The sequence below is a fragment of the Loxodonta africana genome, chromosome 9, assembly GCF_030014295.1.
Source record: "Loxodonta africana isolate mLoxAfr1 chromosome 9, mLoxAfr1.hap2, whole genome shotgun sequence".
NCBI classification, from domain to species: Eukaryota; Metazoa; Chordata; class Mammalia; order Proboscidea; family Elephantidae; genus Loxodonta; species Loxodonta africana.
The window spans coordinates 95,887,758-95,901,883 of NC_087350.1; the positions used below are offsets into that span (position 1 = coordinate 95,887,758).

General features: G+C 40.7%; 1 protein-coding gene across 1 annotated transcript; it reads right to left on the reverse strand.

Annotated features, from left to right (window-relative positions):
• Positions 1-10,717: 10,717 nt before the first annotated feature.
• On the reverse strand, positions 10,718-11,526 carry LOC135232373 (interferon omega-2-like). Its single transcript, XM_064290909.1, has one exon. It carries the CDS (start codon positions 11,484-11,486, stop codon positions 10,899-10,901), a length of 588 nt encoding a protein of 195 aa, XP_064146979.1. The 5' UTR covers positions 11,487-11,526; the 3' UTR covers positions 10,718-10,898.
• Positions 11,527-14,126: the final 2,600 nt, after the last annotated feature.

Consider the following 14,126-nt stretch of genomic DNA (forward strand, 5'->3'; position numbering starts at 1 on the left):
GGATGCCAGATTTTTTGTTTTTTATTTCAACTTTCCTAAAAAGCAAAATTTGACAGTTGTTTGTGGGCAAAAAGAAAACAAATATTAAGTCTGACTGTCACAAAAGTGAAAGGAGGGAAGTGACCTTTTAGCTGACAAAGTGATGACGTGAAAGCTAACAAAATTGGGGACTAAGGACTATGGTAGATGAGAAGAAGGAAGGTAATATTGAAGTAAGCAAAGGCAGCAAAATGGTTGCTAATGCCAGCACCTAAAGTGGGTCAATGGACAGCCTTCAGCTTTGCAAAACCAACTCTCTGATTTATCTTTCACTTAACCCACATGTTTTCAGCTCTGGGGAGAGAAAGGAGTCAGATAATGCCTGAGTGCCCTTCTCTGAGCATTTCACCGAGGTAAAGAAATTTACTCAGGCAATGAGCAGAATGGTTTCAGGAACTAGAATTAAAAGAAAGGGAATTGGGTGATTCAAAGAGATTCTGTTCTTAATCTGGATACTTATAAAAATGATATTTAACAATGATAACAGCAAATTTTATTATCCTGCCAGGTATGGACCAGCCTTTGTTCTAAGATATTTACAAATGTGAACACAGTTCTCTCGGCAATACTATGTGGATTATACTCATTTATTAAAATTGGAGAAATGAACTAGTCAGAATGTAACAAAGTTCTAAGGTAAAAACTGTAGAAAGAGTTGAAGTAATGATTTATCTGGAAGGGCCCAGTAAAGGAAATGTGGGATAGAAATGAACATGGAATTTATGAACGAAAGAGACACCCTGGCATTAAATCAGTAGTACAGGGAAGGTGAAATGACAAAGGATTCTGGGTTCCAACTCAAATGCCAAAGTTTTGCCATCTCTTATTTCACAAGGGACAGAAGGCATGGTGTAAATGGATTAAACTACGCAGACTCCTATAAATCCATTTACTTTTAACTCAAGTTTCCTTCTGTATAAACAAAATAAGAATAAACAAAAAGCAAATAACGATCTCCACTCTGAAGATTACCGTGGATACGGGCTCTGACTCTTCTCCTTCAGGGCCTCCCTGATTCCACAGACAAGCGTCTCCAAGGCCAATCTGTTCTCATTACCAAGGACAACAGCTCAGTTTCTCACCTTTCGTCCAAACTGAACTTCCCGTTGTCTACTGACTAGTAGATGTTTTTTACTTGCTTTTGGGCCCCAATTCTCAGGAAAGGTTCCAAACACTAAGCTTAAATGTGTCCACCCGGTGCACTATGTACCTACTGGAAAGAGAAGAACGAGAATTCATCCAGCAATGTCACTTTTCAATTAACTAAAATAAATCAATGAATTTCCACAACAGTCTTCACTGCCACTAGAAATTGTGATATTCCAGTATATACATTACTAACATTTGCTCTGCTGAGAAAACTGTGCCTTACTTGTTGCTAAGTACTCAAATGCCATCCTGTGACCCTTTTGTTCAAGTGTTGTTTCATTTTGTTTTTAGAAGAAGGCTGCAACATGACCTGAATTTAATAGCTTCCTTGGTTTGCACTGGCTCCATGAATCACTTTCCCTGGGCTGTGATGACTTGCTGCATTCTAGGAAGGAAAGGAAAGCGTGCTGTTGGCACTGGAGTAACTCTTGTGCCTTCCCATACTCTATGGGCTGCTGTGATATCAGTGGCATGGGTGCTGGGGGCACTGATGATGTCCATGTCTCCATGGGAGAGCTTCATGCTCTCGGGCTTCTCCTCCTGTGAATCCAAATGATTTGAAGACATAATTGACTTACTGCTGCCTATTCTCCTGTTCCACCTCTTGAAGCCCTGCCACGTTCTAGTCAACACTTTAAACACCTCATTTCTCCTTTGAAGCTCTCAAACTGCAACTGACTCTTTCAACGTGCTTCAAGTTCCATGACGTACACTTTGGTTTTTGAGTAAATGAGAGCCCTGTGCCTGCCGCATCTCCTGCTTGTAGAATTGGAATGTGGACGTGCCTAAGTGAGGCGTAGGTGAGCTCCTGGATTCTTCACCAGTTCATTCGATGTAGATGTGTGGTCAGTGAAGGCGATAAAGCTCCCTCTAGTTACTGTGTTTCTGTTCCCAGCTGGTCATCCACGGGATATTGTTTGCTTCAGTGCAAGGCTTGGCGTGTAGAGAGAGTCGAGGCATGGCGATATTCACACTTTTGATCCCTGTGTCCCCAAACTGAGCTATCTCCAGCTGATAATGCAACGTGGCCCCCTAAAGCCATTCTAGGGAAATGCAGCAACAACCAGGGCCCCTTGGCCCCCTGTTCTGGTTGAGCACCTTGGTAGTTAACATCAAGCAATACTGAGGGACCTGTGTAGGGCTGGTGTGTGGTGAGCGCCTTGCTGCTGACAGGATCCCAAACCCACCCTTGTTCTCCAATGTTTTCAAATATATAACAGATTCATCACTTATGGATATGACCATAATGTGGTTATAGAAATTTGTGAGGCATAGAGACAGTACAGCACCAAATCATAGGACTTTTGCTCCCCAAACATAAAATAACAACAATCAAAAAGTAAAATTATGTTCAAAAAAAAAAAAAGCATCATCCAATAGATGGAAGAGATCAAAATATTTGAAAGGTATTAAGCAATCACAGAGAAAGAGCCAGGTAAATCCAAAACTTTTCATGCCTTTGCCCTACTCCTACGCTGGTTCCCCCCACAGGGTGAAGGAGGAGAGAAAAGCAAGAAACAAACATAGCTTAAAACATAACTTTGCGTCTCCCAACCACCACCACCACCACCACCACAACCCAGTTATGGAGAGAAGCAATCTAAAGATTGGGCAAGCCGAGGCAAAGTTTTCAAAGCCCCCTCCTAAATTAAAGGCCCTCTTGTGCTCCCTGAGCAATTCACACACACACACATACACACGCACGCACGCACGCACGCAAACTTCCTGAATAAATTCTTCACTTACCATATTGTCCACATTACCTCACATTACCTTAAAACCTCCCAAATTCTGCCCAAATAGATACCGCCCCCTTGCTATCCGTTGGCAATCACTGTGTTCTCTGAAATCCCGTTAACCATGTCTGAGCTCTATCTTACTACTGAGGCAATGTCGAAAAGATGCAAGGTCATTATTCAAGCTGGCAGAGAATTTTCTCCAAATTATAAACGTAAGCCTCCTAATCTCCTAGTACAAACACGTTTGTAAAATGGACGATTTAAGAAAAAGTTCATGAACCATCAGACAGGAGCTATTTCTTCTGATTTCCCCTGGAATTCCACACCCAGATTGGCAGTCTCTACTGCCTCCTGCTGTTCCTAAGATATTCACTGGCTAATTCCTTTCAGAAGTAGACTGCCAGTTCCTTCTTCCTATTCTGTCTTAGTCTGGAAGCTCAGCTGAAACCAGTCTACCATAGGCGACCCTGCTGAAATTTGAATACCATTGTCATAGCTGCCACCATCTCAGCAATTCTCCTCCCCCTCAGTACGACAAACTCACAGTCGCATGCTGCTGACACTGAAGTAATTTATGCCTTCGCATACTTATTCAAACTTTATGCTCAGCCAGTAATCTCAGAAGCTGGACTATACGAGAAGGATTTGGCATCAGGATTGTAGGAAGACTCATTAACTACCTCTGGTATTCAGATGACACAACCTTGCTTGCTGAAACTCAACAGGACTTGAAGCACTTACCGATGAAGATCAAAGACCACAGCCTTCAGTATGGATTCCACCTCAACATAAAGAAAACAAAAAAATTCTCACAACCAGACCAATAAGCAACATGATGAAAAACTGAGAAGAGATTGAAGTTCTTAAGGATGTCATTTTACTCGGATCCAAAATCAACACCCATGGAAGTAAAAAAAAAAATTTTTTTCTTTTTTGTAGCAGTCAAGAAATCAAACAACACATTGAATTGGGCAAATGTGCTGCAAAAGACCTCTTTCAAGGATTAAAAAGCAAAGATATCACCTTGAACACTAAGGTGTGCCTGACCCAAGCCATGGTGTTTTCAGGTGCCTGACATGCAGGTAAAAGTTGGACAATGAATAAGGAAGACTGAAGAAGAATTGATGTCTTTCAGTTATGTTGTTGGCAAATAATATTGAATATGTTATGGACTGCCAAAAGAAGAAACAAGTCTGTCTTAGAAGAAGTACAGCCAGAATGCTCCTTAGAAGCAAGGATGGTGAGACTTTGTCTCTCATGCTTTGAACATGTTATCAGGAGGGACCAGTTCTTGGAGAAGGACATCATGCTTGGTAAAGTAGAGGGTCAGTGAAAAAGAGGAAGACCCTCAACAAGGTGCATTGTCATAGTGGCCGCAACAACGGGCTCAATCATATCAATGATTGTGAGAATGGCGCAGGACCAGCAGTGTATCATTCTGTTGTACACAGGATTACTATGAGTCAGAACCGACTTGACGGCAGGTGACGACAACCTGACAACTGCCTCTTGTATCCCACAGGGTGTAGAAGGTGTGATTAATCACACATTTGCTCAGCAGAGAGGGTTGGAAGCAAGGAACACATTTGCCCCTTTTCTCTCTCCACATAGCTGCCCGTTGTGCAAAGACGACATGCCATGCCTGAAGCTGGGAATATTTTCCTTGTCTAAGACACATAAAAAAGGTAAACAAATTAGTTTATTCCAACATTGGGGTCAGTTCTTTCCAGAAACAGCCTCTCTTATCTCTGGAAAAAAATTCACTAGTAGGGGACAGAATTCTGGCTACACTTGGCTTCACAGACTTGGCCACTGTTTTTGCCTGTCTTGGCCAGTAATTGGCCCTCTTTCTCTGTAACTGTTTAAAAGCCCACAGGTAAAAACGAATACATAGAGTCCGCGACTTACAATGGGGTTCTTTTTTGAGGTCTCTGTATAAGTCGGTCCTGATGTAAGTTGAATACCTCTTTTTTGTTTTTTAGTTTTCATTATTATTACTTTTTATTATCAGAATATTTTGAAATCCAGTCTTTTCTTTAGGGGTTAAAAACATGACATATAAACTTACAGATACATTTTAATACATACAAACATTAAAAAAGTCACAAATCATAAAAATTTACTCTGAGGATGAAGAAGAGTTGGACAATGTTGGCATTTTGTCAGTTGCAGTAATAACGCTACTTGTGGAACATTCTGGATCATCTGGGTTATCACTAGGGGCAGGGGAAGGCTTCTTACTCAGAAAATGAGTGAGTGTTGTCTATATGCTTCTTTTATTTTTTTCTTCATATATTTTGCAGCAACATCTCACAACTTCCCAAATCTGCCTGTCAACTTTAGCAAAGTGATAAGCATTTGGGTCCATGTTTTCAAGCAACTGAAGCCCCTGATTTCGTTTAGAAAAGACTTCTGCTAATCATTTCACGTAAAAATTTTTGACATCTCTCTTTCCTCTTCCTCATTTTTTCTTTCTTCTTCAGCATTCCCTTCCTCTTCAAAATACCGTAAGTTCTGATCTGTCAATATCCTGCAGTGTTTTGAACAGTAAATCATAACAGTGAACATCTTCGAGTGAACATCTGAGAATGATAACATCCGCGAATCACACACTGCGACATCGTATGTAGTATACATTCCTAAAAAAACAATAAGATGTACCAAAAATCTATCAGATGTGCCGTTCATCATAACTCAAATATGGCATAAGTTGGGGACTGTACTGTTTCTACTTCCTTTGAAAATATACTGTTCTATCCGGGAAAGGAACCCTGGTGGCCCAGCTGTTAAGAGCTCGACTGGTAACCAACAGGTCAGCAGCTCAACCCACCAGCCCCTCCGCAGGAGAAAGATGTGGTAGTCTGCTTCCATAAAGATTACAGCCTGGGAAACCGTATGGGGCTGCTCCCTCCAGAGTTGTTATCAGTCGAAATCGGCTCCGTGGCAATGGGGTTCCATCAGGATGTCGTGAGTGTCACAGAGAGTTAAGCACTGGGCTACTGACCGAAAGGTACCCATTCAGAGGGGCCTTGGAAGGAAGTACTGATTGTCTGCTTCCGAGAGATGACAGCCTTGAAAACCCTGCTCTGCAACACTTGGGAACACTATTCTGCCACGTGTGGGAGCCCTACTCTGCAACGCATGGGAACCTTACTCTGCAACACGTGGGAGCCTAACTCTGCAGCACATGGTAACCTTACTCTGCAACATATTGGGTAAGTGTGTATTGATATCCACTGGATGGCGTCTGGTAACTCTTACATCATTGAACCAGGGACATTCCCTCATTTGCATCTTTTGCTTTCGATTGGTGGCTTTATACACGGAGGAACACAAAAGTGAAAACTACAAACCACAAAGGACCAGGAAGCAGCTGCCTGAATGCACAGTCCAGGTCGATGAGGAGGGAAGGGGGAAAGCACCATGGAGTTCTCTGCATTGCAGAGGAAGGAAACTATTGTGATATGGGAGTGAAAGAAAGGAATTCAGAAAGCAGGGAAAGAAGGGGGGAGTGTGCCAGGTATCAGAATCAGCAAATAAATAATGCATACCTAATGTATGACTCGATGGCAGTGGGTGGGTTTTTAATGTATGGTATAAGAAGCCCTGGTGTCGCACTGGTTAAAGCACTCGGCTGCTAACAAAACAGTTAGTGGTTCGAACCCACCAGTCAATCTGTGGGAGAAAGGTCTGCTTCCGTACAGATTTATAGCTTTGGAAACCCTACGGGACAGGTCTACTCTGTCCTGTAGGACCACTATGAGTCCAAATCAACTTGATGGCAGTGGGTTTGATTTTTTGTTTGGGTGGCACAATTGTTAAGCACCTGCCAGCTAACCAAAAGGTTGGCAAACTCACCAGCCAATCTGCAAGAGAAAGACCTGGCAATCTGCTCCCATCCTAGGAAATCCTACTGGGTAAGTTCTTCTGTGCCTTATAGGGTCACTGTGAGTCGGAATTGACTCAATACCACACAACCACAACAAAAGTGTATGATACATTACATTCCAGAAAACTGGGGCTCAGAAAGGTTAAGTTCATTAACCAGGATCACACATATATCCTGGCAGAATTTACATTCCGTGAGGAAATTTATATTGCATGCGTGTGAAATTTCTTATGTTTCATATTTTAGATCTTTAAAAAGTTTTAATGCATGTTTTGTTCCCAAAATTACACTCTCTTGCTCCCTGGACTGTCTTTTATTACTGGATACTCTGTCCCCTCTGCTTGTTTTCGCTTAATTTTGGTCTTTAGACACTGGAAGAGTGAAATTTTCTGATCTACTTTTATTTTTCCATCTTTTGACAAAACTGGTCCAGACTATTCTACTCACTCATTGCATTTTGATTATCTGTGCATCCCCAGAGGCTCATTATGTTCCTGTGCCCCCAGTATAGAATCACAAACTAATATCTCCAAGATGTAACATTGTTGGAGGTTCCAGGTCCACATATGCATCAACCAACGAGGTGTCTGCCTTTAGAAGTTTCATGGGCACCTTCGAGTGAACATCTGTTTTCCCCTCTTGTTCAAGCTTCTGGTGAGAGAATCCCTTGTCCTCCATGTCTCCACATAACAGGAAACATGACTGAAATTCATTAGCCATGATCACTGTTTCTATGTCTTTCTCTGGAAAATTGAAAGCTCTAAGAGGTTAGGAATCGTGTTTGCTTTATTTACCTCTGTATTCCAGAATAGTCACATACTCGGCCGTAGAGACATGCTGTTTTTAAATATCACTTGACTAGAATGAATGAATGAGTAAATTTCTCATCCATTTTTCACACTGAGATGCAAATTCAGGTTATTTCCTTTTTTAAGAAAAAACAAAAAAAAAAACCTCTTCTGTGAAAGAATTTAATAAATCAAACAAAAAATAATTAGACAAAATGTAAGGGTGAACATATTTTGCCCTGCTTTAATATGTGATGAACGTGAACATGATATTACATGAAGCAAAACTGTTTTAAATATCCAACATAATTGTTGTTGTTGAGTCGGTTCCGACTCATAGCGACACTATGCGCAACAGAACGAAACACTGCCCTGTCCTATGCCACTTTTACAATCGTTGTTATGCTTGAGCTCATTTTTGCAGCCACTGTGTCAATCCACCTTTGTTGAGGGTCTTCCTCTTTTCTGCTGACCCCGTACTCTGCCAAGCATGATGTCCTTCTCCAGGGACTGATCCCTCCTGACAACATGTCCAAAGTATGGAAGACGCAGTCTCGCCATCCTCGCCTCTAAGGAGCATTCTGGCCACACTTCCTCCAAGACAGATTTGTTCATTCTTTTGGCAGTCCATGGTATATTCAACATCTTTGCCAACACCACAATTCAAAGGCGTCAACTCTTCTTCGATCTTCCTTATTCATTGTCCACCTTTCACATGCATATGATGTGATAGAAAATACCATGGCTTGGGTCAGGTGTACCTTAGTCTTCAGGGTGAGGTCTTTGCTCTTCAACACTTTGAAGAGGTCCTTTGCAGCAGATTTGCCCAATGCAATGCGTCTTTTGATTTCTTGACTGCTGCTTCCATGGCTGTTGGTTGTGGATCCAAGTAAAATGAAATCCTTGACAACTTCAATCTTTTCTCCGTTTATCATGATGTTGCTCATTGGTCCAGTTGTGAGGATTTTTATTTTCTTTATGTTGAGGTGTAATCCATACTGAAGGCTGTGGCCTTTGATCTTCATTAGTAAGTGCTTCAAGTCCTCTTCACTTTCAGCAAGCAAGGTTGTGCCATCTGCATAATGTAGGTTGTTAATGAGACTTCCTCCAATCCTGATGACCTGTTCTTCTTCATATACTCCATCATGCAGATTAAATAGGTATGGTGAAAGAATACAACCCTGACGCACACCTTTCCTGACTCTGAACCAATCAGGATCCCCTTGTTCTGTCTGAAAAACTGCCTCTTGATCTATGCTAATTTTCCTCTTGAGCACAATTCAGTGTTCTGGAATTCCCATTCTTCCCAATGTTATCCATAGTTTGTTAGGATCCACACAGTCGAATGCCTTTGCATAGTCAATAAAACACAGGTAAACGTCCTTCTGGCATTCTCTTCTTTCAGCCAGGATCCATCTGACATCAGCAATGATATCCCTGGTTCCACGTCCTCTTCTGAAACCAGCCTGAATTTCTGGCAGTTCCCTGTCGATATACTGCTGCAGCCGTTTTTCATTAATATCATCTATATAGATAGATAGGTAGATATGTTGCTGTTGTTCCACTAGTACTTGCTAACCTCTTTTTTTTTTTTTAATTGTGATTTAGGTGAAAGTTTACAGAGCAAATTAGTTTCTCATTAAACTGTTAATATACAAATTATTTTGCAACTCTGGTTACAAACCACTTGATATGCCAACCCTCTCTCCTTCTCCACCCCAGAGTCCCTGTTTCCATTTGTTCCATTTTCCTGGCTCCTCCTGCATTCTCATCTTTGCTTCTCGGCTGATGGGTCCATTAGTTTCCTATACATGATTGACCTAGGAAGCACTTCCTCACATGTGTTATTGTTGACCCTATAGACCTGTCTAATCTTTGGCTGAAAGATGAACCTCAGGAATGATTTCAGTACTGAGTTAAAAGGCTGTCGGGGGCTATGTTCTGGGGTTTCTCCAGTCTCTGTCAGACCAGCATGCCTGGTCTTTTGTGTGTCTGTGTGAATTTGAATTGCGTTCTAAATTTTCCTCTCACTCTACCCAGGACCCTCTCTTGTGATCCCTGCCAGAGCCAGGTGGTGGTAAATGGGCACCATCTAGTTTTTCTGGCCTCAGTCTGGTGAACGTTGTGGTAGTTGTGTCCATTAGTTCTTTGGACTATTCTTTCCCTTGTGTCTTTGGTCTTCTATATTCTCCTTTGCTCTAGCCAGAATGGAATTTTTATATATTTTTATTTCTCTCTCCCCTTTATCTTATATAAAAATTCTTAGGTTATATTTATCTAAAAACAAGAAACAACTAATTTTTGCTGAAAAAAATGCTTCTATCCATAAATCTTTTCAAAACTAAATAAACCCTATAAAATTAACCTTATCAAAATATTTTTTAACAATTCCCAGGCTCTCATGATCCGATATACAAAAACGAATCCCAAACTCATACCTCCATCAATAGCATTTTTGCACATGGTAGAGCCGTGTATCCAACTGCTGGTAAGACTCCTGTCAATAAAACTTCATGTCTCCCAGGCACTTTAGAAAGGACATCTAATATTTCCTTTTCTTCCCAGCATCTTTCATAGCTAAAGTTATTGTGTAAGAACATCATTTTTAAGAAATTCTTTCAGTAGTATTTAATATAGTTGGAATTAAGTAAACATCAGTATTGTTTTTATGTTTCTTTCCCTGTATCACTGAAAGTTCTAGCACGGAGAGGATCGTGTTTGATTCGTTCACCTGGATTTGATGGCAATTATATAATCTGCCACTTACTCATTTGACACACATGACATGAATACAATGAATGAGTGAGTAAATACATTTTACCATCCGTTCTTCAATTTGTTTTACAAAATTAGGGCTTTGATTTTATTCTTTAGGAATGAATTCAAGAAATTTTCTTTGGTAAGAATTTATTACATAAGATATAATACAAATTTAATTAAATAAATAATAGAAAGGTGGATATGTTTTATGAATTTTAAAACAGTGTAAATATAGAATTTTTTAAAACAAAAACGTAGATCTTACAAATTTGGAAACAAGCCAGAAAAAATCAATAAACATAAATAAATAAATAAATAAAGAGGGAGGCAGACGGATAGTCAGGACAGTCATCTCCTAAAGACTGTTGTCCTTGGAGCTGAATATTTTTCACATATACTTGTCTAATACTGCTGTCAAAGTAATTGCTGGATTTAATCCCATAAATTGTGACTAGAGCAGAAATAAGCACGTTCTGAAATGACCAAAGATATGCATGCAAGTGCGATAGGGCATATCAGTCATTGTAAGTGAAGTCAAGATGAACTCATGTCACCATCCTTTCTTCTTAACCTTTCTCGCAAGTTTGTCGATGAAGAGAAGGATCTCCTGATTTCCACTCTGACAACTTCCCAGGCACACTCACTGTATTCCTTCTCTTTCAGATAGGAACAGATTCCCTCAAAGTACTCCTTCACAGCCGCTTCAGGGGCCTCAATGGGCAGGACAGATTTTTCCTCTTCCATTGCCTGCACGAAGCAGGTCTCCAAGTCTTTCTGCTGTTTAAGGAGTCCACTGAGGAGCTGGTGCAGGGGGGTAGTGTTCCAAGGAGAAAAGGAGTCCTTTCTATGGAAGAGTTCGAAGATCTGCTGGAGCATCTCGTGGAGGAAAGCGATGGCCTGGGCCTTCTGGAGCTGGCTGCCATCCACCATCTCCTGGGGGAATCTGAAGTCCTTTCTGTCATTCAGACAGATGAAAGTGGGGAGTCTCTGCATTTGGTCCAGAAGGTCAACGGTCTTCTCACTAGCCAGGCTGTGGTTTTGAGGCAGATCACAGCCCAGAGATGGAGCAGGGCCACAGCTGAACACCACCAGGGCTGTCAGTAAACAGAGCAGGAGGGCCATTGGGAGAACTGAGGATGCTGCTGGCCCGACTGAGCTGGGCGTTTGGTTGAACCTTGGAGCCTAGGTTCTCTGAAGACATTCTTTCTATCACGGCTTTTATATAAGGAACATAAGAGTTTTCATTTTCGAAACTATCCTCAATATTAAACTTTTACTTCCCTTTTTTCGTTTTCATATAAGCATTTTCCATATGGCCTGAGAAGATGTCATCAATCTAAAGTCTAAATTTTTGCAATAGAACTTTAATTTTCTCAGTAAATTTCAGGTGTTCCACTGAAAGTGGATACTTGTAAAAAGCATCTTTGTCATATAGTCCACAATTTAGGTGGATATGTAAATACTCTTATACACACCATATATATGTATATACACACATTACTCTTCTTTGTGCTGGGAACAAAGCGCTCATCCTGGGCTTTCTTTTTGCCCCCCTTACTTTACATAGGAAGTCAAAGTCAGACTCCCTCAGCCCCATGGGTTTTGTCACAAGTAAGCTCTTTAGGACAAAGCCTAGATTTTGTTCTCTGTTTTATTCATAGCTGAGCCTGCTGATTATTAGTGAATAAGAATCTCCAACTGTTCTCTACCTTCTACAATACAATCATGTAGGTCTGCGTGCTTTTGCTTCACCAGGGCCACAAGGTTAGTAGTTTAATAGCCATTGCCCTTTCTTTCCACTCTTTCTTACTGGATGTCTACAGTCCTCCTCAGGCTGTGCCAGTACCCCCAGCAGGAATCCTAGTTCCTTGCAGGTGCTTATGGGTGTAGAGATTCTAATTACAAGATGAATTTATTGTCAACCTTTCCCCAGCACTACCTCATTCACAAGGTAATTATCACAGTGTAACACCCTCTCCTTTAGAGTGACAGAGTGTTCTTAAATGAAACTTTCCTGGACTCACCTTCTGAGGGCCTCTGACCACATCTAGATGGCTTTAGCACCCTTTTACTGAGGAGGAGTTTTTTGTTGTCAAATCATTAATCCTCCAGAACGTTCACCTGTGCTCCTAGGGTGTTGGTGTGAAGGACACTAGTTATCATTGCTGACCTCCGCCTCTCCTGACCTATTGTCTTAGTTATCTAGTGCTGCTGTAACAGAAATACCACAAGTGTATGGCTTTCACAAAGAGAAATTTTTTCTCTCACAGTCCAGGAGGCTACAAGTCCAAATTCAGGGCATCAGCTGCAAGGGAAGTCTTTTGCTTTCTGTTGACTCTGGATGAAGGTCTCTGTCATCAATCTTTCCTTGGTTGAGGATCTTCCCATCTGCAGGGGCCCCGGGTCCAAAGGATGCCCTCTGCTCCCAGAGCTGTTTTATTGGTGGTATGAAGTCCGCTTGTCTGTATGCTCCCTTCTTTCTTTTATATCTCAAAAGAGATTGGCTTAAGACACAATCTAACCTTGTTGATTGAGTTCACATAACTGCTGCCTATCCCTCCTCATCAACATCGTAGAGATAGGATTTACAACACATAGGAAAATCACATCAAATGACAAAATGATGGATGATCACACAATACTGGGAATCTTGGCCTAGTCAAATTAAGACGTACATTTTGGGGGAATAAAATTCAACCCATGACACCTCTGTACATAGCTACTAAATATGTCTATGGCCTTCAGATCCTAATAGCAAAAGATTTTCTGGTCTATGTAGGTAGAGGAATAACCCAATTGTAATTCTTTTACTTTTAGTAGCCAAATCATTTTTATTTTGCCAAGTACAGCTTTTATTAGTCAACTCTCTTACTGAAACTATTGAACAGTTGTTGTGCTTGAAGTTTCTGAGCTAGACACAGTCTTTCTTTTACATTAGTGATTTTTCATTTTAAATTTTTGTTAACTTTTTTCATGTTGTGGTTTACTGGGCAAGGTTGTCTTGCTGCCTCTGCATTACTCCATTTCATCTTGCGGTTAATACAAAAAAAGGGAAGCAAAAGAAAGGCAAAGGAACTGTATCATTTTTCTCTATGAGTTTTAGGATGCCAGATTTTTTGTTTCTTATTTCAACTTTCCTAGAAAGCAAAATTTGACAGTCGTTTGTGGGCGAAAAGAAAACAAATATTAAGTCTGACTGTCACAAAAGTGAAAGGAGGGAAGTGACCTTTTAGCTGACAAAGTGATGACGTGAAAGCTAACAAAATTGGGGACTAAGGACTATGGTAGATGAGAAGAAGGAAGGTAATATTGAAGTAAGCAAAGGCAGCAAAATGGTTGCTACTGCCAGCAGCTTAAGTGGGTCAATGGACAGCCTTCAGCTTTGGAAAACCAACTCTCTGATTTATCTTTCACTTAACCCACATGTCTTCAGCTCTGGGGAGAGAAAGGAGTCAGATAATGCCTGAGTGCCCTTCTCTGAGCATTTCACCGAGGTAAAGAAATTTACTCAGGCGATGAGTAGAATGGTTTCAGGAACTACAATTAAAAGAAAGAGAATTGGGTGATTCAAAGAGATTCTGTTCTTAATCTGAATATTTATCAAAATGATATTTAAAAATGATAACAGCAAATTTTATTGTCTTGCTAAGTATAGACCACCCTTTGTTCTAAGATATTTACAAATATGAACAGAATTGTCTAGGCAACACTGTGGATTATACTCATTTATTAAAATTGTCTAGAGAAATGAACTAGTCAGAA

Excerpts from the sequence above, each read along its gene's own strand:
- LOC135232373 (XM_064290909.1), bottom strand. The coding sequence starts at position 11,486 with ATGGCCCTCCTGCTCTGTTTACTGACAGCCCTGGTGGTGTTCAGCTGT.